General features: G+C 66.1%; 1 protein-coding gene across 7 annotated transcripts; it reads right to left on the bottom strand.

The window, feature by feature from the left end:
- Positions 1–1,552: 1,552 nt before the first annotated feature.
- Positions 1,553–20,244, bottom strand: CEP131 (centrosomal protein 131). Of its 7 annotated transcripts, none has more exons than XM_081804281.1 (26): positions 19,924–20,243; positions 17,597–17,798; positions 16,761–16,864; positions 16,173–16,287; positions 15,771–15,898; positions 12,372–12,485; positions 11,687–11,842; positions 10,395–10,512; positions 9,877–10,020; positions 9,497–9,653; positions 8,961–9,055; positions 8,304–8,486; positions 7,779–7,961; positions 7,581–7,700; positions 7,271–7,396; positions 6,826–6,942; positions 5,620–5,722; positions 4,841–5,042; positions 4,469–4,576; positions 4,264–4,381; positions 4,033–4,107; positions 3,131–3,273; positions 2,878–3,055; positions 2,602–2,798; positions 1,889–1,949; positions 1,553–1,807 (listed from the first exon to the last, which is right to left on the bottom strand). In XM_081804281.1, exons 2-26 carry the CDS (start codon positions 17,780–17,782, stop codon positions 1,733–1,735), a joined length of 3,306 nt encoding a protein of 1,101 aa, XP_081660407.1. In that variant the 5' UTR covers positions 17,783–17,798; positions 19,924–20,243; the 3' UTR covers positions 1,553–1,732. The 7 variants fall into 7 exon arrangements, with proteins under 7 accessions (XP_081660407.1, XP_081660409.1, XP_030874369.2 ...); XM_081804283.1 differs by having other exon boundaries at positions 2,613–2,798; XM_031018509.2 differs by having other exon boundaries at positions 9,877–9,990; positions 19,924–20,242.
- Between the last annotated feature and the right edge of the window lie 1,663 nt (positions 20,245–21,907).

Here is a 21,907-nt window from a genome sequence, read left to right as displayed (position 1 = left end):
TCCAGGGAAGGGACCGTGCCAGAAACTAAGGGTGTCCCCCCATCCTGTCCACAGGGGGCTTTGGGGTGCTTCTGCTGGGTGGTGGCCAGTCCTGCCTGGGCTGGGAAGTCAGGCCCGCCTCTGGTGGGAGCACCACCTCTGCCCATCTCCACAGGTTTCCTGGCTTCCCTGCCTGCCCCGCTCTCTGGACACCACCCTGTCTTCCCATCTGCTGAATACCTTGCAAAAATACATAGTTTAGTAATTTACAGCCGCTTCCCCCTGGCAACTCCTAATAACAGCTTCAGACAAAATACCTTTTCTGATGGGTGGAGGGAGGTCAGAGCCTCGACAGAAAGACCCGTCTATTCCTGTGGTCCCGGTCACGCCCCTGGGAGCCCGGTTGAGGGCTGTGAGCCACCAGCTCCTGCCGGCTGTAGCTGCGGCCCAGGGAGGGGTCTGAGCTGGTGCCCACCACCCCTGAAGGAGCGCCCCCCACCGGGGGCCAGCCACTCGCCCTTCTCTGGACTTGACAAGAAAGCATCCAAAGGCCAGCCTGGATCTTCGAATAGCTGGCAGAGAGGGTGAGCTGCAGGACAGCAGTGGCTCGGGGGGAGGAAGCGGGCCCAGGACCTCTGGGGAGACCAGGGCCGCCCCTCCTCACCTCAAGCCCCAGAACTGGGCGCCCCAGGCACACACCGCTGGACGGCCACTGGACGGCCGTGAGACCTTCTCCCCACCTGGTCATGTCACAGGACGAGACAGCCCCGTGAGGAGGGGACACGGATGGGGCTCGTGCATGCTGCCCGGGGGCCAGACCAGGGCCCATGCACCCGGGGATGGGTCAGGCCAGAGGGACCCGGTGTGTCTCCCTGCCGCAGCCAGCTCGGGCACCAAAGAGGGAAAAGACGCTCTCGTGCAGGTAAGGAAAACGAAGCTGGACACACCCCAGGGCAGGGGACGGCAGTGACAGGGGAAGGCGGGCCCCACAGGTGAGCGCCCGACAAGCTGCCTCAGCCCTCTGGGGCCGTGGGGCACGGCCTCCCCCCAGGGAGATGCAGGGAGATGCCCTGCGCGGGCTGGAGGGCCTTCCTGACCAGCCTGGGCTCCCCCAGCAGCCACAACAGAGGGAAGGGGGGTGCGTCCCCGAGAAGGAGCCCCCGCAGCCCTCCCCTCGCACTCCCCCTCCTGACTCTCGGGTGGGCCTCCCCCCTCCTCATGGGCAGGGCCTGTCCAGTGCCCACTCCTTGGGGGCTCCTGCCTGTCGCACGTCCGGGGGGGCGGGTCCTCAAGTGGGGGAAGGGCTACGTTGTCCCTGGCCATTGTGGGGGCCAGGGCAGCTGGAGAGCACAGGGGAAGAGCCCCTAAGCTCCTTCTGGGGGTGCGGCCAGCCAGTCAGGGAGCATTCTCTCTGCTGGGGACTGGGACCAACCCAGGGCCCACAGCAGGCAGGGGGCACAGGGAGGTCAGGATGAGAGCAGAGCTGGGCTGGGGACACCCCGCACCTGGCCTCCAGCCCCCGCCACCCTGGCCCCTGGCCCAGGAGAAAGAGACGAGGCAGGGGCACACAAAGTACTAAAAACACCTCTTTACTGTTCAAATGCAGCCATGGCGCTCTAGCATCAGGATGACCGAGCCCAGGGCACAGGGACGGAAGGGGGCGGTGGGACCGGGGCCAGGCTGGGGTCCACCTCGCACCAGGGACCCCCGGCCTGGCTGTTGTGGGCCCGTCTGGGCTGTGGGCGGTGGGCGGTCACTTGGCGCTCGGGAACGGCCACCTGCGCTGCTCCAACAGCTCTTCCAGGTGGTCGGCCCGCTTCACCGCGGCCTGCAATGTGCGGTCCACCTGCAGTCAGGCCCTGTCGTTATCCCCGCCCGCCCTCGGGCAGACCCGGCCTTGGGGACCCACCTCATGCTGTTTCCGGAGGCTGCGCACGGCCTCCTCCTTCTTCGCCAGGGCCAACTTCACCCTGCGGGGGAGTGCGTGGTGGGCCGCGGGGCAACGCCCTAGCCAGACCCCGCTGCCGGCATGCGGCTGAGTGCAGCGGGGGGGGCCGGGACGGGCCTCCATCCTGGAAGAGACGGTGGAGCAGCTCTGCTGCCCACCCCATCCCAGCGCGGCTGACCATGGGCACTGGGTCGTCCGGGGGGGCTGGTGACGAGCTGGGACCCCCACGGCCGGCCCCGGGGCCACCGCCCACAGAACCAGCCTCGGTGAGTCAGAGCCCAGAGTGGGGATCCCGACACACGCTGGGAAGGCTCCCTGCTGAGATGAGGAAGCACCCCCCCAACGTCCACCTCTCCGGAAGGACTAAGGGGTCCCGCGGGGCTGGGGGAGCTGCCCACCGCTGAGCCCCCAGGGCTCCGACTCCTCCAGCACAAGGGCTGCTTCACCCAGGCCAGGGAGACGGGCCCTGGTGCTCCTAGTGCTCAGCCAGCCGGGCCCCGGCCACACGGAGCCCACCGCGGCGGCTGACGGCCCAGCTCTGCATCAGCTGCGAGGAGACACAGCCCTGCAGCCCCCTTCCCTTTCTCAGAGCCAGCGTCCTGCCGTTGGAGCTGTGGGGTCCCACCCCCTCCCCCCATGCTCCCCGAGGACCCCAAGTCCGGCCCCCAGCCCACCTCCCGTGCACCTCCTGCAGCTCGGCCTGCTTCTCCCGCGTGAGCTGCTCCAGCTCCAGCCGCTGGCGGGCCCGCAGCTCGGCCAGCTCGGCCCTGAGCTGCCGGGTCTCCTCCTCGGAGGCTGCCAGCCGGTCTGCAAACTCCCGGCGGAACACCTCCGCCAGGCTGCCCCTCTCGCTGACCAGCTGCTCGTTCACCTGGGCCGGCACGGGGCGGGAGTGAGCGGGCGGCCGGGGCGCGCTGGGGCCGCCGCCCGCCCCTTCCCACCCTGCTCACCGCCGTCAAGTGGGCCAGCTCCTTTTCCTTCTGCCGCACCAGGCCCTGCAGACGCTCGCTCTCCCCCTCCGCCTCCCCAAGGCGCCCCTTCAGTTCGGTGCACCGCTCCTGCAGCTTCCGCTCAGACTGCTCCAGCTCCGAGAGCTCCGTGTCGTACTTGTCCCGGATGCGCTGGACGCTGGCGGACAGGGGCAGGGTCAGGGCGCTCCGGGGACTCGGGGCCGTGCCGGGCACCGGTGGGAGAAGACCTCACCGGCTCTCCGCGGCCCTCTCGCTCTCCTCCCTGGCGCGCGTCATGTCGGCCTCCAGCCGGTGGATAACCAGCTCGATCTCCTTATCCCGGTCTCTCCGGATCTCCTCCCTCAGCTCCCGTTCCCGGTTCAGTAGCCATGCTTCCTGGGGGTGCACGGGGCTCGGTGGGGCTGGTGCAGGGTCGGCCGCAGGACACCCGGCTGGCGGGACCTGGCCCTGCCCTGCCCCTATCAGCCCTTTGGTCAGACCCAGGGTGGGACGCAGCGCGAGCACCAGCAGCGCTGCCCGGGGCTGCTGTCCTGGGTCTGAGGGCAGAGCTGGACACCTCCAAGCCTGCGGACGGGGGGTGAGGGCCCAAATGGGGCAGGCTCTCGGAAGGCAATTTGGAAACTCCCATCAGGCTTCACACCACACTCTTGGAACCAGCTGCCCTGCATCTGCAAACATATCCCACAAACACAGTGACCCCTGCGCACGGTTACGGGGCAGACAGGGAGGCCGCTCGACCACTGCTGAGGCTCTGCCACCAGGCCAAGCGGCATGGCCTCGTGCGGCCCTGTGCGCCTGTCCACCACGGCCTCGTTCCAGGAGTGCCTGGCAGTGCAGGCTGGTGCTTCCTGCGGAAGGCACCGGAAGATGAGGAGCGCAGCCACCTGGGCGAAGGGAGGGTGAGGAATGCCGCCTTCGCCATCACAGGGATCCGCCCCGGCCCCCCGGTCTCTCCTGGAGCCCCCCTCTGAGAAGGGCTGAAGTAGCCCACTTGCATAGCGTGCACACAAGAGCACGACAACCAGTCCCTGAGCAGCCAGAACTGTGCCCACGGGGAGGCCACGAAAGGGGAAACCACACGTGGCTGTTCTGACGCCGGGGGTGCCGGGCAGGAGACTGCTTCCCGCTCCCCACCTCCTTCTTGGCGCAGCTGGCCTCCCACATCTGTCGTTCGGCCTCCAGCTGGTCCTTCAGGGTCTTCATCTCCATCTGGGGGGCGGGCGGCACCATGAGAGCAGGCCCTGAGCTCCCGGGGCGCGTGCCAGGCCCAGTTGGCTGGGGAGCCCGTCGCATGAGCCCAGGCTTGGCCCAGCGCCCCTCGCGGCCGCCAACCCGGCACCCCCAGAGCGGGCGCTCCCTGCAGACCTGGTGCCGGCACTCCTGCTCCTCTCTCCCCTTCTCGAACTCGGCCCTGAGAGCCCGGCCCTCGGCTGCGCTGCTCTCCTCCAGCTGCTGCCGCAGTTCCTCCAGCTCCGCCCGCTGCCTGTGGGCCAGTGAGAGCTCAGCATGCGGGGGGCGGCACGGGGCGCGGGGGGCGGGGGGCGGGGGCGGGACCCCCTCCCGGGGGCACCTGGCCGCCTGCTGGCCCAGCCGCTCCTTCTCCTCAGCCACCTCGCCGTAGAGCCGCCGCCGCTGCTGCTGAAGGGCCCGCTGCTCCTGCTCCACGTGCTGCTCAAAGCTGTGGGACCGGAGGCTGGGAGGCTCGGCGCGGGGCTGGGGGCTCCCGCCACGGCCACCCGCCTGTGCCTGCACCGCCCGGTGCCACCTGCGGCCCTCACGAGGCTCGTCCTGCCCCCTGGGTCTCCTGCCCTGGCACCAGCCTCCGAGCGTCCGCCATCCGCCCCCCCACCGCCCTCCCGCGGGGCCCGGCGCATCCCAGCTCTGCTCGGGCCTCAGCCCCCTCCTGTCCCTGGGCAACGCCCGCCCGGGCAGGGACACGCACCGCTGCTGGGCACGCTCCCGCTCCTGCTGGCCCAGCGCCTCCTTCTCCCGCTGCAGGTGCTCCCGAAGCTCCTCCACCTGGCGCCCGAATCGCTGGGCCGCCCGTGAGTCCGCCCGCAGCAGCTCTGCCTCATGCAAGCTCTTGAGCTTCTTCACCTCCTGCTTGTGCTTGGCGATCAGCTTCTGGATCTCAGGCTCCAGGCCTGGAGGGAGGGCACCGCACCGCAGGGGCCTGCCCCTCAGTTCCTGGGCGGCCGGGGACCCCTGACCTCTGCCCGCTATGCTGACCCCTGCCCCAGTGCTGCAGGGGACTCCCCGTTCTCCCCCACTGTGACACCAGAGCTGCAGCCCAGCCAGGGGATCCCCCACCCCGGCCACCCCAGAGGCTCCAGCCCAAAGCACAGCTGAGCCCCCAGGCTCACCGTCCCTCCGCCCCACGGGGCTCCCCCAGGTGCAGGACCCCCCGGAGGAGGGATCACTGGGGAAGAGGGTGTCCGGGGGCAGGAGGGCTGGGCGCGGGCTGGGCGTCAGCAGCCACAGTCCCAGGCGGCAGGGAACCCCGGGCCCCCCCACGCTCCCGCCTGGCACGCTCCCCTGGAAGGTGGAGGAGTTCACAGGGCAGAGGGAAGGCAAGCCCATCCTCCTGGACCCGCCCTTTGTCCTGGGTCCACCGTGGCTGTAACTCAAACCACCATCCTTTCTCAAAGACCCCCTGTGGCTGCCTCTGGGCCGTGTGGCCTGTCGGCCTCTGACCAGTTCTGGGGGGTGGCCAGTCCCCACCTCGGACTGTAATCTCCTTGATTTTTCGGGTTTTCTCATTGATCCACTTCTCCCTGCGGACTTTCTCGGTGGCGCTCATTAGTTCTTTGAGTTTCTTAATCTCCTGCCAGCAAGGAAACAGGAAGTCCACAGAGCAGCTGTGAGGAAGGGGGGAGGCGCACAGACCCCCGCCCTGGGCCACCCCCTGCCCTGCACGCGCCAGTGATCCTATTCTGCCCTCCCCAGACATGGAGGCAGGATCCAGTCTGGAGGCCTGAGGTGGGGGGGCAGGAATTGGCCTGCAGAGGCCCCACTGGGGTGCCCCTGAGTCCCCAGCCCTGGCTGTCCCCTGCAGTGGCTGGGGGGACTTTAAAAACGTTGGTGCGGGTGCCTGGGCAGCTCAGTCAGTGAAGCGTCTGACTCTTGGTTTTGACTCAGGTCATCATCTCAGGGTCGTGGGATCAAGCCCCGCGTGGGGATCCCCACTCAGCACGGAGTCTGCTTGAGATTCTCCCTCGCCTCTGCCCCTCCTGCTTGTGCACGCTCTCTCTCTCCCTAATAAATAAATCTTAAAAATAAAAACAATGCCAGTGTCACGGCCCTGCAGGGTCAGCTCTGGGCCTGGGGACCATCGCCGCCCGCACCGTGGGCGGTGCAGCCGAGGGGGGCGCAGCCTGTGGACGGCGGCTGCCAGCAAAGCTGGATGAGGCAGGGGTCCGGTCATCGGCCGACAGAGCCAGGAGAAACACGTGCAGTCCCTCCGCCCAGGGGCCCAGAGCTGCAGCAGCTCAGGCTCGCACGCGGCCAGCACCGCGGGTGGGCAGGCGGTGGCTCCCCTGAGCCCTCCCTCCTCGTATGTGACACGCGAGGGGTCCTGCGAGCCCCTCGGCCCCCGCCCCAGGGTCTGGCACTCAGCGGGTCAGAGCGAACTCCGGTGGCAGGAGAGGACCGAGACTGGTGCTGGGGCAGCTCCCCCGTCCCCGGCCTGGCCCGCTGGCTGGCGCCCTGGGTGCGGGGCGCAGGCCCAAAACTCTCCCTGGCTCTGAGGCTGCATGGCGGCTCCCGGGGTCTCGTTCATGAGCCCCACGACTCTCATGCTCCGAGGCTGCCCTTTTCTGGGGCGGGCAGGCACGGACCCCCTCCCACGGGGGCTGAGCGCACGGTGGGGCTGGAGGCCAGCTGCAGGGACAGCGGGAGAGAGCCGGGCAGCGCGGCCAAGGGGCTCACCAGCTCGTGCTGCTCCTGCACCTGGGCCTCCCTATCCTTGCACCTCTCGTTCCCCAGCTTCAGCTCTGCCAGGGCAGCCTCACACCTGTCGGCCAGGGCCTTCTTGTCCTCAATCAGCTGCAATCAAGGGCTGGGGCTAGAGCTGCTGTGCAACCACCAAGTGCCGAGAGCCTGCGGGGGGGCCCGGGGCGGGGGCCGCGGCCGCGGGGTGGGGGCGGGTCACAGCGGCGGGGGGAGCACCCAGCGATGTCTCAGACCAGCCCATCAAACAGTTCCCACAGGGAGGGTGCTGCCCATTTCCACAGAAGGGAGGAGGCCCAGCGAGGAAGGCCCGCGGGCCTGGAAGTCTCCGTGAGGCCCAAGCCCGTCTGGAACCCGACGACCCCACGGGCCCAGCTGGCCCTGACCCCTCTCGCCTGGTGCCCCACGGCCCGGCCGGAGGTACCTGGTCGATGAAGGACAGGTGCCGCTGGATGGTGGCCTCGTAGTGGTCCCTCTGCTGGCGCAGCTGCCGGCCCAGCTCCTTCTCAGTCTCCTTGACCCGCCGCACGGTCAGGTCCCGCTGCTGCACCTGTAAGGGGCGCCAGGAGGAGCAGCTGGGCAGGGGGTGCCGGGAGGAGGAGACGGGGCAGGCGGAGGCCCTCCCAGGGAGCAGCGCCGGCAGGACACACCCAGGCTGGGGAGCAGGGCCCGCGTGGTCACGGCCCCCCGCCTGCGCGTGAGGATCTGCCGGGCTGGGTCGGCGGGGACGTTACCAGAGCTCTCTGCAGCAGCCCCACGGCCTGCTTCTTCTCCTCCACCTCCAGCTTCAGCCGCATCACAGATGCGCTCCCCATGGACGTGGGCTCCAGGCGCCCCTCCTGAGGCACCAGCCCCTGAGAAGGCAGTGTGCGTCAGGCAGGCCCCGGTCACCTGGTGAGGACCTGCTGTCCCTCCCTGGGGCCCCTCCACACCTGGGGCGCTGAGGCCGGCCGGTCCTGCCCCGACTTCTCCACCTCCATCTCGTGCAGAAAGCTCATGATACTCTGCAGCTTGGCCTCGGACAGCAGAGTCCCGTCTTCGGGGAGACAGGTGCACGTGCTGAGCTTCCCAAATTTCTCCAGGTTGTCAGCGGTCAGCGAGCTGGCATCGTCCTCCTACAGGGGAGGGGGCACAGCAGCAGGGGCCGTTGGGGTGGCCGAGGACACCGGGCTGGGCCTCCAGGAGCCACTCAGGGACCCCGGGGCAGGGGAGGATGGGGAGGAGCGAGCGCGGGGACAGCAGTGGAAGGCGGCCGGACCTGGTCTGGAAGGAAGGGCCTCTCAGGCTGCCCAGAGGCTTGCGGGGCACTGCCGAGGGCACCAGGGGCAGAGAGGCGGCACCCACTCCCCACCCCAGGGTTACTTTGGGCGTCCTAACAAGCCCCATCTGGCCCTCATTAGGGTCCCGACTGAAGCAGGCAGGAGCCCCCGTGACCTGTGCGGACGCAGCCCAGTCACCTCGTCGCTCCAGGAGTATTTGTCCTTGTGGTAGGCCCTAGGGCAGGGCAGCGGCTCGGGTTCCTCCTCCAGCAGCTTGAGTGTGTCCAGCAGCTCATCCAGGGTTGCCCTGGACTCGGCCCTGCCCCTCGCGGGGCCCACCACCTCCAGATCCTCACTGGCCACATCCCGGGAGCTGGCATCCTGCAGTGGACACGTAGGAGGGAGAACCACGAGGCCACTGGGGACCACCAGAGAGCCATGGGGGGAGGCTGGGGGAGATGGGGGGCCGCGAGAGGGGAGGCCTCCTCCACACAGGCTCATGCCATGTAGCCACGTGGACCAGGCTCATCCCAACCCACCTCCAGGGAAACAAGAAGGACGACTGGGTGGGATGCCCCTGGGCCTGGCCTCCTCGCCCCTAACCTCTGAGCTTCCTGCTCCCTTCTGTAGGCATGCACACGGGGCCCCCACCCCAGAGCATCTGCGAACACCCAACGGGATTCCAGAGCAACCCATGAGACCCCATCCTGCACTGGACCAACAAGACCCATTCTGGGCAGGCTCTCCTGGCACCAGTGACCCCACGGCCACGGGGGTCAGGCTTGGGCCACCCAGGCACGGACGCCCCCCGAAGCTGAGGCCGGGGAGGGCAGACAGGAGGAGCCGTATGGACACCTGAGGCTTGTCGTCTGGAAACTTCCGGGGCTCTGGGGATGAGTTGGAGGCAGACTGGCAGGGGTCCTCTGGGCCCGCGGTTCGGAAGCCGGCCCCTGCGCAACACAGCACAGAATTGGCCCCCCGCCGGCATCCCCCCAGCTGGGGGCAGCAAGTCTGGGGAGCCCTTGAAAAGAGGCCACACAGGGGAGGCGGAGCACGTGACAGCAGGTGCCACGGCAGACTTCGCGTGGAACACAGGGAACGATCGGGAGCCCTGACCTGGGGTGAAGGGTCAGGGGAACAGGTGTGACCCCAGAACTCCTGGTCTCCCCCATCCAGCTCCAGAAGAAGAGGCGCAGGAGCAGAAAGGCAGGGCCTAAGGGTCTGCTGCACAGTGCAGCAAGGACACAGGGAGCTGGGGGACATCAGCAGAGGCTACAGCCCTCCAGAGGGAGGGGGCAGGGGTGTCCGCGCTGGGCTAGGGGCGGGGCGATGCCCTCGAGGGCGCAGAGCTGGGGCACGTGCAGGATGGCCTCCTGGCTCTGGGCGCTCACCGGCGTTGTTGGCCTTGTGGGTCTGTGGGGCGTGAGTGGTGCCCCCCGGTCTGGGGGCCGGCTCCCGGGCAGGCCGGGGCTTCTCCGGCTCCCGGGCCTCCTTCAGCAGCCCAGGCTCACAGTCACCTGACTTCTGGGCTCGCTTCTGCTGCAGCTCCTGCCGTGAGGAGCACCTCTGAGAAGCCTCGCCTGGACACAGCCAGGCCCCTCGTCCCCCCTATGCCCAGCTGCCCCGGGGCCCAACATCCAGGGGCTTGGGGAAGGAGGGGTCAGGGAAGGCAACAGGCAGGGGTCCCCCAGGGCACAGGGGGTGGACCCAGCAAGTGTCATTTGCTGCCTTGGCACTGGGCTCCCCACGCTGCTCAGGCCACCCCGGGCACCTGAATGGCCGCTCGCCTGGCCTGGCGCGCCTTCTCCTCCCGGACCTTCCTCCTGGCCGCCTCCTTCTGCTGGTGCAGGCCCAGGAGCCCCTCTCCCAGCTGCTGCCGCTGCTCCTGTGGAAGCCGAAGCCACGGCTGGTCTGACTGGGAGGATGGAGTCGCCCGATCCAGACCTGGGCTTCCACAGGACCCCACGGCCCCCCGACCTGCGGTTTCTCTGCCCCAGAGAAGACAAGCCTCCCTCCAGGCAGCCAGGGGCTCCTCCGATGGGGAGACAGCCCTGCCTCTTGGAGCAGGGACCTGCAGCCGGAAACCCGCTCGGACCGCTCGGCCCAGGGTGCCACTGGCAGGCATGTCCTGACATCCAGGCCCTGACTCAGGGCAGGAGGGAGCAGGGCTCCCAGACGGGGTACAGACCCATGGGGCAATCCCAGGTTGCAGAAACCCCAGTGCATGTGGCCGGGACCCCTGGGACTCAGGCCTGCTTCCTCAGGGCACGGCTCTCACACGACACTGACCTCTTGCTTGGATGCTAGCAGGTGCTCTCGGCAGGCAGCTCGGGCTCGGCGCCGCCCCACCTGCTGGCGGTACCATCGCTGGATGGTGACAGTGGCCTGGTTCACCTGGTGGATAAACCTGGGGGGGCAGCAGTGCTCAGGACGGAGGCTGGGCCCCGTGCGCCCGAGGCAGCTGAGCGACGGCCTCTCCCCTCCGCGTCCCCCCGAAGGCCCAGGCGGGCAGAGAAGCCAACAGCCGCACGTTCCCACAGAAACAAAAATGCCCGTCTGCAGACGCTCATCAGTCGCCAGAAATGACCCCGAGGCCCGCGGCTGGGCTGTGGGTGAATGCTGCAGTCCCGACGGTGGAAGCTATTCACGGGCAGAGAGCCACACACCAGAGACGGGCCCCAGGCCTAGCGCTCCAGCCAGAGCATTCTAGAAGAGGCAAAGCCCTAAGGGGACAGCTGGGCGTGGCCAGGGTCAGGCCTGCGGAAGCCGGGTACAAGGCCTGCGGGTGGGAGGGTTCTGGGGGTGACAGGCGTTCCGTGTCTTGGTGGCTGCCCAAGCTCATGCCGAATCACACGTGTGCATCTTACTGCCTGTCAATTCGAGTCAGAACAGCTGAGTAAACTGGGCAAAGTCTTCCCCTGGGCTCTCCGGACCATTTAAAGTCCCCAGTGGAGCATCCAGGACACGGAGGGTCACCGGCCCAGGGACGGGGCAGAGAGGGGCCCTTGCGGCTGACGCAGGGCCTGGGGGGTGCACGGAGCTGCAGGCTCCCGGCCCCACCCGCCCCTCCTCCAGGCCTGCTCCCCAGGCTCCGGGGGGGCAGCAGCAGGGACCGTATCACCTGCAGTTCCTGACCAGGAGCAACACCGCCGTGGCCCGGGGGCCACCGCAGAAGGCGCCATAAGATTGTTGGTGTTTTCTTTAGTTTCTATATCTCCCTTCCACTTAATGCTTTTTTAATTAAGAGCTTTAGTGAGCTCTAACTGACGCTATAAAATTTATCCATCTTAAGTATACTGTTCCGTGATTTTGCATAAACTGACCCGCGTGTATGACCGCCAGTGTGACCCGGGTTTGGAACACTTCCATCACCCGGAGAAGACACCCGCCTCCCCCTGCTGTCCGTGGCCGCAGGCAGCTGGGGCTGCACCTCCATGGACTTGCCCCTTCGTCACACTTAGTACAAACGGGCCTGGACGACGTGGGCGCTTGTCCGCGTCCATGTTTGAAAACAATTATTCAAGTGGACATTCCTACCACGGGAGCTTCAGGCCCCCTCCTGGCCCCCGGCCCCTGGTCACCTCTCGGCCTCCTCCTCTGTCACCTCCTTCCGTCTGAGCGGGCCCGGGGTGCCCCCAGCGCTGTTCTGGGCCGCGTGGCTGCTGCCGGCCAAGTTCTTGTGCGGCTTCGCGGAGCTGCTGCTCTCCCCCCCACCGGCGGCCGCCTTGAGGATGTTGCTAACAGGAAAGGGCAGGAAAGGCTCGCGGCCGCCGCCAGGCCCCCTCACAGCCCCGGCAGTCGGCCCGGCCTGCGAGCAGAGGGGGCAGCCGCGGCTTCATCCCAGGGGCCTTGGGCTGGAAGGAGGCACCTGCAGGACGTGAGCAGCGAGCGCCGCCTGCTCCCCCGTCCCGAATGTCAGCCGATCCCCCCACAGGGCCCATTTCGCGGCACCCAGGGCCAGTGGGCTCTTTCCATTCAAAACAGCAAAAGGTCTCAAGAGTCGTGGGATCCCAGAGCCAGACAGTGACTCGAGACACCCCAGGGGCACTCCCTGCCTCCCAGTGTGCAGGGGGCGTGGGCTACACGCGCGGGCCTGCACCAGACTCAGCGGGCTGAGACTCCAGGGGTGGCTGCGGCCTCCTCGGCAGCACCACACGCCGGGGCTGAGCCCCAGGCCCGCCTGACTGCCCGCGCAGGCCCGGCCTGAATGTGGCCTCCCTGGTGCCCCTCGTGGGCCAGCCCGCCCCAGACCGAGCCAGGCCTTACTTGAGAGAGGGAGCCGTGTGGTTGGAGCTCTTGGGGGGCGGCGCCTTGTCCGGGGGGGCATAGTAGTTGTGCAGCATGCTAGTTACGCAGTTGCCCACCGCGCCCTTGTTGCTCCTGCCGGAAGAGACCGGAGAGGCGTCAGGCTCCGGAGGCGGCGGAGCCCCGGGGCGTGCTCACCACGGCATCATCCAAGGGCCCCCGGGGGCCCCTCCACGGCCACCACACCGACAGTGGGGGCTTCTCGGGACCCGGGACAGCCCCGGCCGTGGCGTTCCCCCGAGCAGAGCCCGAGGTGGGCCGTGAAAACCCAGGCCCCTGACAGTGGACACGCCCGCGGGTCACAGACCACCAGTCCACGGAGCACGGGCCTTTCTGTGCCGACGAGACAGGACAGGAGGCACACAGGCCTCTCTGCCCCCCTCAAACCCACTGGAAGGAACACATGTGGACAAAGGGAACGTGGAGGAGAGAACCGCAAACACATGACCACAGCGTTTTACAGGATGAGAAACAGAAGGGCCAGTGGTAAGTGACACGGTGAGGCAGGGAGGAGATGCCCGGGGCGCGGGGGCAGCTGCTGTGCCCCCCAGGACCCCACAGGGCACAGGAAGTGGAGATGCCCAGCTCTTCTAAAGCAACACTGCGACCCCTTCCTCACGGTCAGCACCCCGGCACCAAGCCCATCCCTTGGCTCCAGACAGGAGGCTGGCTCTCCCGGTGTGTGCCCAGCAGGACGTCCCCACCCCCCACCCCCGGCGGGGCGCGCAGCCGGGAGACCAAGACTCCCTCCCGGGAGAGACGAGCAGCCCAGAGAAGAGCCCCGGACGCTGACAGGTGCAGCCCCCGGGACGGCAGCCTGGCCCCTGCCCGGTCGCCCCGGCGTGAGCCGCCAGCCAACTCGGAGGGCCTCCCTCGCAAGTGCTCTGCCAGACATCTGAGGACAGACGCACGTGCGAAGGGCTGACAAACAGGACAGGGAGTCTCCGAGAATCCATCCTGGCAACCAGGCTGTGCCAACACATGTTTAACAGCTTGTTCTCTGGGGGAAAAGCTCTTAATTTGTCGCGTTTGCCAATTTCAATATTCCCAGTGCGGCTGACTTGAGACGTGCGCGGAGTCGGGGCGAGCGCACAGCCCGCCTCCTGAGCGGGTGCAGGAGGCCCGGCCGCCTGGTGTCGTCAGAGGGCGATTGAGAACCGCCGCCCTCGGGAACAGAAGGAGCTTATGGGACCGAGGACCACACTGCTTGGCCACGCGGGGACGGAGGCAAGAGCAGGCCTGCAGCACGGGGGGACGCGGGGTCCCCGGGTCCCAGAGCTGAAGGCAGACTGTAGAGTCCATCCAGGAGGCCCGCCGGGCCAGCGACGCGCTCACGGGGGAGCAGAGCAAAGAAAGGGAAGAAAACCGCCACGGAAAACACAGGACGACACCTGCCGGGACCGAGCAGCACATGTCCGGGACGGGGGCCCCCGAGGCCAGCAGGCGAGTGGGGAGGACCCAGGGCAGAGGGCCGGCACCTCGAGATTCCACACGGGGAAGTGAGGGGGCGACACAAAGTGCTTCTAGAGAGAACACAGGACCCGGAAAAGGATCAGGATCGGCACAGCAGAGGACTCCCCGGAGGCTGTCCTTGGAGCCCGAGTGACGGCTTTGGCGGCTCTGCTGACCAAACTCCGAGTCAGCTCGAGGGTGACGGCATCGTCAGGCACATGACAACCTAGCATTCTCGCCAGGAGCCTGCAGGAGGGCGTGCTCACGGACGACGGGGGGACAGAGGGCCCCCACGGAGGCAGGGGCGGCCAGGGGCAGCCTGTGGGCGTGAGCGTGCAGCCCACAGGGACGGCGGCCAGTCTGACCCGGGGCGGGGGGAGAAGCCAGGCTCCGAGGGCTTTCTCCAGAGCAAGGTGGACAGGGAGGGCCCCTGCTGTCGAGTGTGGGACACGTGGCCGGGACACAGACAACCAAGTGGGAAAATTTAACTCTGGAAAGACAGCAGCCTGTCCCAAATGTCGACAGCCCCCTGGGGCGCAGCACTGCTCTAAGAGAGGCGCACGTCTTCCCCAGGGCGCCCTCCTGACTGCAAACACAAGCAGGACCCCTCAGTGTAAATGACGGCCTTGCGGCCCAGGGAGGTTAAGTAACCTGCCCCAAGGCCCACAGCAAAAAAACAAAATGAGAAAACCACGTGAAATCAGAATTCGGGCCAGGCAGAGCTGGTGCCTGTCCCCGAGTGGAAACACAACCACAGAGACTGAGGCGCATCCGCCGGGGCGGCCCTCCCGGGGCGGCGGGCGGAGGGAAGACGTGCTCGCGTGCAGCGCGGGCCACAGGAGAGCAAACCCTGCCCTCCATGCAGAAGACAGTCAGCGATGAGCAACACTGGTGTAGCTTTGATATACGCCTCCTAGAAAACACCAGAAACAGCCCGACAGCAGATGCCCCTGGGGAGCAGGACTCGGGGTGGGGAGGGAAGGGCACCGGGTCTGCTAATTTTCATCCTAAGTTTGTGGTCCAGCTCCACGTTTTAGCTGTGTGCATGCGTCACTGATAGAAATTACAATTAAATTTTCACTTAAATTCTCATGTCAAAAGCAAGAATTCTTGCTGCGCCGACTCTGGGGAACAGTCCCGGAGAACCTCTCTCAAAGATCGTTCCTTTGATAAAAGGCTGTCGTGTTGGGAAGTTCTTTCTCGAGCTGAAGCAAATGTATCTCCTTGTCCCTCTGCCCACGGCGAGGGGGACCAGCTCCCCTGACAGCCCAGGGCGGCCATGCCGAGCCCACTTTCCTCCACGGCTTCTCCAGGCCACCCGCCCATCCCGACGACTCCTGGCCAGCAGCCCCATCAGCCGAGGCCGCAGCCTGCCCGGCCCTCTGCAGACCCCACCACGTTGGCCATCGCTCCGCACGTGCCTGGTTCTGTCCCGCTGTGGGCGGCACGGTTGACCAGGGACCACCAGGGCCCGCACGCGGACCCACTGTTGGCACGCAGCGAGCAGGGATGGCCCAGGAAACAGGCTCTGCCCCTCTGAGATGTGGAGGATGAGCCTTATACAGTGGCCCGTGGCCCCACGCGACCCTCACCAGGCCCGAGCTCTTCGGGAGCGAAGCCGGGCGTCTCGCGCCGTCTGGAGGCAAGCTGCCCCGCAGAGGACAGGGCAGGTGGGGATGTGCCCCGTCTGAGCTCCCCCCCAGGCCAGAAGAGCCTCTGCCTAGTGTGCAAGATGCCACCCTGCAGCCTCCTTCCCTGGGCCCTTGGGTGGAGAAGCCAGCCACTCATTTCCTCATTCATTCATTCATTCCAGAGCACACAGGTCCTGCCACGAACAAGACAAACAGCGCCCTCCTCCAGGGGCTTCAGGTGGCTGGGACCACACGGAGCACCTACAGCAGGGCCCACCTGTTGTTGGCAGTGAAGTTGGGGGCCAGGGGAACGGTGCACTCTCTCTTCCGTGGGCCCACCGGCGCGTCGATGGTGCTAGGACTCCGGGAGTCGGGTGGCAAGGTGAAGGCCCTGGGCTGGTCGTCCTGTAGGTGACACGGTAGCCACCTCAGACCATGACATGCTGCACAGGCCACTGACCCCAAGCCCCTGGCGTGTCCCCACAGCCTCCCCCACAGACGGGATGGCCCAGGGGGCTGGGAGTTTCTGTGCCCCTCCTCCACCTGCCACGCTGTGATCAAAGCCAGCTAACACTGACCCCCTCCCCACCGCTGGCCCCGCCCGCGGGTGCAGCCAGAACAAGGCAGGAACCAGGCATCCCTCTCGGAGGGACACTTAGACTCAGCCGCTGGCCCTTACCAGGACGTTCCACGTGGCTCCCTTCTCGCTGGGAGCCTTGCTCAGACCAGCCAGCCTCTTTCTCCCAGCGGAGCTGCCCTCGAAGAGGGTCAGGAAGTGGGGGCGCCCGGCCGGCCTGTGTTGGGAGAGGGGATGGCAGGCAGGGAGAGTCAGCCTGGGGAGGCGAGCTCCAGCAGTGCAGACGGGCGGGTCTTCCGGGGGGACGGGAGGGGCCAGGTCAGCACAGCAGAATCCTGTCCCCAAGCCCGCGGCTTGGCGCATCATTGCTTAGCTATAATCTGACAACCACGCCTGAAGAAGGGGCTCCCACCCGAGCCACAGCCACCCCGACACCCACGCGAAGGGCGCAGCAGGGACAGAGGGAGAGAAGCAGGCAGGGGGACACTGGCCTGGGGCTCCGCATCTCTACTCGCAGATACAGCGGGGTAAGATGCATCCCGCCTGCCTGCCCCCCCCCTCCACACACACACACACACAGGGCTGGCCTGAGTGCAGGTCACATCAGACCCCGGTGCCCAGCCTGGGCCCTACCTAATGAGGCTGGAAGGGGGGCTGACAGAGGCAGGAGAGGAGCGTGCTGGGGGCTACCTGAGGGGGCCGGTCCAGGCCTGGCTGGCTGGCGGCTGGTGGACCTGCGTGGTGCTATTAGATCTGCGAAGGTTGTTGATGGTTCGGGAACCTCCGGGCCCCTCCTGTAAAAGGAAGAAACAAGCAACCCCATGGTGAAGGCTTCAGACACTCACCGGTTCACGCCGTGCCATGCCAGGCCTCGGAGAACAATTTAGGGAGAGGAGAGAGGTCTCCTGGTTCTCGTGGACAACAGCAGCATGGGGTCCTGGGCAGGGCCCGCTGAACTGGCCCAGGTCCTTGGCCTCTCGAAGCCTCGTCTTCCTCGAACAACGTGGGAACCCAGCGTCCCTGGCTGGTGAGTGTCCGGGAGGAAGTGTGTGGGGCTTGGCCCGGGGGCTTCGGCAACGGCTGCCAGGCCTGGTCCTCATGGTCATCCGCTACCCTGAGGAGCGTGGCCACCCTATTCCGGCCAAGCATCTGCTGCCAGCCTGCCCACCAGGCTTTCTTCAAGGCCGCCGGGAGCTCATCTCCTCCCCCAAAGGTCACCCTGCTCCTCAAGGAAGCCAATAAATCCAGTGTTGGCGGAGCAAGAAGGACCGAGAGGTCAGTGCCAGCAGGATTTAGGCTCTGCCTCGGGCCGGGCCGACCCTTGACCGACCCTGGCCTTGACCTCTTTGTGAGTTAGGTCTCTGGTCTATGAGCGGGAGTCCCTCCTGAGCTTGGGGCGGCCGCAGGCAAGGACAGGACAACAGACATGGGGGGTGCCTGTGGAAGGGTGGGGAGACTCTTCAGGAGGTGGGGGCAGCGCAGGGGCGGCGCAGGGACACCCACACACCCCCGGCCCCAGCACTCACCTGCGCCTTCCTCCTCGGCTCACTGCCCGTGACCACGGAGAAGGAGCGGGCGATGGGCTTGGCGGCGGAGGCACTGTTGGGGCGCCAGGTCACGGGTGGAGGGAGGCCGGTCAGGCTCAGGTCCACCCCTTCTGAGCTGCCCTCGGGGGCGCCGGAGGGACCGCTGGTGGCCCGGGAGCCCTTCATGGAGGCTGAGCAGGCCCTGAGCAGGCAAGAGATGCGGTGGGACGCCCTCTGAGGAGCCAGGCCCCCTCACACACCACCTCCCACCAGGTCAGGGAGCCTGCTGCCAACCAGCCGCCTCCTCGCTGGGTGGGAGGGGGTCCCTTTGTCAGAGCAGGACCCGGGGCCGAAGGGACGGCTCTCCAGAGGGACCCTGCCCGAGGGTGGCCGGCGGCAGCAGTGAACCCACCCCCCGGGAGAGGCTTTCCACCCCTCGGAGCGCCCTTCCTTCATCTGTAAGACAGCTGTCACAAAGTGCCTATTCCTGGGGTTGTCCCGAGGCTCGGACAAGGCGGCTGTGAGGCTGGCCTGCAGGAGGCTCCATGGCAGACGCTCGAACTGGGACATGGTCTGAGTCACGCTGCCCGACCCAGGGTCCCCAACTCTGGTCCGCAGTCTGGCCATGGAACCCCTGCGCTTCCCCAGAGCCCCCTGGAGCACCCCGACTGGCATCTGCTCCTCACTTCTAGCCCCCCCAGCACCAGCCACCCTTCTGTCTCCCTGGCTACCCCCTCTTCCCAACCCCTCAAGTCAGAGGGTCCCCAAGCTCAGCCCTGGCCTCCCCTCCACCCAGCCTCTCACCTGGGGGCCCACATCTGGCCTCCAGGATTCAAACAGAGGCTGACGGTTCCTGCCCCCTTCTGTTCCCTAATTCCTGACTCAGGACCAGCTGTGCATCTGGCGCCTCAGCCCCAAAAAGACCAAAGGAGAACCCTGACGTCTGCCTCTAGCTGCCCCCTCCCCAGGGGTCATGTAACCCAGACCATTTGTAACTGGCTCAGGCCAAGGACCTAGATCTCATGCTGACATCTTCCCTTCCCCACCACACCTGCTGCCGGTGCCCTCTCCCCATGCACCCCTTCCCTCCACAGCCTCTCCTAGAACCTGGACAAGCACAGTCCCTCCTGCAGCCCCTCCCCACGCGGCAGCCGGAGCTGATCTTTCTCCACCAGGTCTCAGATCACACTGCATCCCTGCCCAAAACCTTCCGAGGGCCCCCCGGCACAGAGAATAAAGTCTAAACACCCAACACCCCTCAGATCTGACCCTGCTCTCTCTGTGACCTCTTCACTGCCCCCCGTTGCCCCTCGCTCTGCTTTAGCCAAACCAGCCATCCTGCTGCTCCTCAAACTGGGCCAGCCTGTTTCCATCGCAAGCCCATGCACCTGCAGCCCCTCTGCCTGGGGCCTCTTCCCCTGGGACGTCCCCGGGCTCCCCCTTCACTCACAGAGCCACCAGTCCCCATCACTTTGCTCCCTCCTCCCGCTCTGTTTTCCTTCACCTGGCCACACAGGTCGGTCTGCGTTGTCTCACTCCTCCTAAGAACATCAGCACCACGAGGACAGGGACCACGTAGCCCCGGTCCCTGGCACGTGGCAGGCACTCAAGCAACAGGAGTGGATGAGTGCATGAACTGGCAGCACCAGGAATGACGATGGAGGAAAGAGCGCAGCCCTCCCTGCCACGGAGGACTCTGGTGGGCCAGCAGGCACACGCCATCACCACCCCAGGTTCAGTGCTGCAGCCTCCTCCACAAGCACATAGTGGGGGCCCCCTGGCCAGCGGCCAGCGCCTCTGTTCTCTAGAGTGGAGCCCAGAACTGTCCCTGCCCTTCACTCATGGATTTCCGATTGTGCGGTTGATTTTAACCCCCTCTTCTCCCCAGGTCACTGGCCACACCCAGCCGGACCCAGGCTAGCGGGACCCAGGCTGGCCGGACCCAGGCTGGCCGGCTGAGCCGCTCGGGCAGCAGCAGCGCGCGGGGCTCTGGGATGGTAAACACAGCCTCTCCCTGGAAACCTCCAGGCCAGACTTCGCCTTGCACACAAAGATGTCTGTCCCAGCACCCGAGCCTCTGCCCAGACTCCTCCACATGGGCTGATGCAGGACCCCCGGCCGCTTCTCCACCGAGCAGCTCCCAGTCCCCCAAAGGACTTGGCTCAAGGTGGTGGGACCCGAGACGGCCGACTGGACTCCACTCCCTCGCGCAGGCCCCCCGCCCGCCCCTGCACGGGGAGGAGAGAGGGGGGAAAGCCTTCACCTGCGCGGGCCCCGCACACCCGCATCCGCGCGAGCCCCCCTCACCTGCGCGGGGACCCCCTCACCTGCGCGACCCGGGCCTGGGGTGCGGAGCCTGCGGGGCTGGCCGGCGGGGGGATGTGCGAGGCCCTCCCAGGTGGGACGCCCGGGGCTCAGGCTTTGGGCGGGCAACCTCGCGCCGCGGCCCTGGCGCCGGCTTCGAGGCCCAGGTGACAATGAAGCGGCCGGGCCGCAGGGCGAGCGGCGGCAGCTAGCAACCAGCAACCAGCCGGGCACCTCCTCCCCCGTCCGTCACGGGGCCCGCCTTTCCTGCCGCGCCGCCTCCGGATCGGCCGTCCGCTTGCCCGCTCCGGCCGTCCGGAGAGCTCATTGGGCGCCTGGCTGTCCTTCGGGACGTTCCGGCGTGGGAGGAGCCGCGGAGAGTAGAGCCCGCCCACCCCGCCAGGGGCAGCGGGCCGTCGATTGGGCCAGCCGGAGAGGGCGTGGCCTCGGCTAGCGCGGGGCGGGACGTGGGCGGAGCCTCAGGGAGGAGAAGGAGCGGGCGCGGCGTGGGCTGCGTGGCGCTGGGGGCATCGTTCCCCGGGACCCAGCCGGCCTGCGCCGACACCCAGGCGGTCCCGGGCGCCCAGTCTCTGGTCACCCACACCGTCCCCGGACTCCCACGCGGTCCCGGGTTCCCACGCCGTCTCCGGGCTCCCACGCAGCCCCCGCTCGCCCACAATTTCTGGTCGCCCACGCCCTCCCCCGAACTCCCACGCGCTCCCCGGGCTACCACACCATCCCCACTCGCCCGCGGGAGTTCAGGCTCCCTCCTGGCTGAGGCACAACTGGACACGTGGGTCCTGCTGCACACCCCCTCCCGACAAACCTCCATATAGAGCTGGCAGCTGCATGTCCCAGGGGCACGCTGGTGCCCTCTCTCAGGCAGCCCTGCCCCAGGACGACCCTGCACCCGAGGCCCACCGCCCTTCATCTTGTCAAGATGGTGGTTTCATATCTAGGTCTATGGTTCAACTGAGATTTTGTTTAAGGTGTGAAGTATGGGACGAATTTTGTGTGTGTGCATGGATGTCAAATTATCCCCGTACCACCTGTTAAGTTATCCTCTCTCCACTGAAGTACCTCCACACTTCCGTGGAAAATCAGTTGACCATATTTGCATGGGTCTGTCTCTGAACTGTCTACACTGGCCCACTGATCTGTGTCTGAACTCTCACCACCACCACCCTCCATTAGTGCTGCTGACAGTAAATGTTCAAATCAGGTAGTGGGAGTCCTCTTTGTTCTTCTTTCTCAAAATTACCTTGGCTGTTCAATTTATTTTAACTTTTCCTATAAATTTTAGTATCAGCTTGTCACCACCTACAAAAAAACCCAGCTGGAATTTTGATGAGGATTATGGTTTTTTTTAAGATTTTGTCAGAGAGAGAGCACACACAAGGAGGGTCAGAGGGAGAAGCAGGCTCCCCGCTGAGCAAGGAGCCGATGTGGGACTCGATCCCAGCACCCTGGGATCATGACCTGAGCTAAAGGCAGACGCTTAACCGACTGAGCCACCCAGCGTCCCTTGATGAGGATTATGTTAAATCTGTAGATGGATTTGGGGAGAACGGACGTCCTAAGAATGTGAAGTCTTCCAATCCGTGAGCATGGTATAACTCTCCATTTATTTAGGCCTTCACTGACGTCTTCCATCAGTCTCCTCTATTTTTCAGCATATGGTGTTATTGCTAGTATGCAAAAATACAGTTGGTAGTATAATTTACCCCGTAGCCTCTGCCCTTGCTAAACCCACTTATCAGTCTTAGGAATTTTTGTAGATTCTATGGGAGTTTCTACATAGACAGTAATGTCTGTGAATAACAGTTTCCCTTCCAATGTATTTGCCCCCCTTTCCTCCTGTTTCATTGAACTGGCCAGGGCTTCCAGGACAATGCTGAACAGAAGTGGTTAGAATGGATAGAACTACCTTGTTCCCAATCTTGGGGGGAAAGCATTCAGTCCTACACCATTAAGTATGACGTTAGCTCTGGGACCAGGTGAAAGAAA

The sequence above is a fragment of the Leptonychotes weddellii genome, chromosome 15 (genome assembly GCF_054177405.1).
Source record: "Leptonychotes weddellii isolate Sample4059 chromosome 15, ASM5417740v2, whole genome shotgun sequence".
NCBI classification, from domain to species: Eukaryota; Metazoa; Chordata; class Mammalia; order Carnivora; family Phocidae; genus Leptonychotes; species Leptonychotes weddellii.
The sequence above is the reverse complement of the archived record's forward strand: the minus strand, read 5'-3'. Positions and strand labels throughout refer to the sequence as shown.

Bases quoted from the DNA above. Each gene is read 5' to 3' on its own strand.
- CEP131 (XM_081804281.1), bottom strand. From the start codon at position 17,782: ATGAAGGGCTCCCGGGCCACCAGCGGTCCCTCCGGCGCCCCCGAGGGC. The intron at 16,288-16,760 runs GTAGCCCCCAGC...CTCCCAACACAG, and splicing joins GCCTGGACCGGCCCCCTCAG to GCCGGCCGGGCGCCCCCACT. The intron at 11,843-12,371 runs GTAAGGCCTGGC...CTTTCCTGTTAG, and splicing joins CACACGGCTCCCTCTCTCAA to CAACATCCTCAAGGCGGCCG.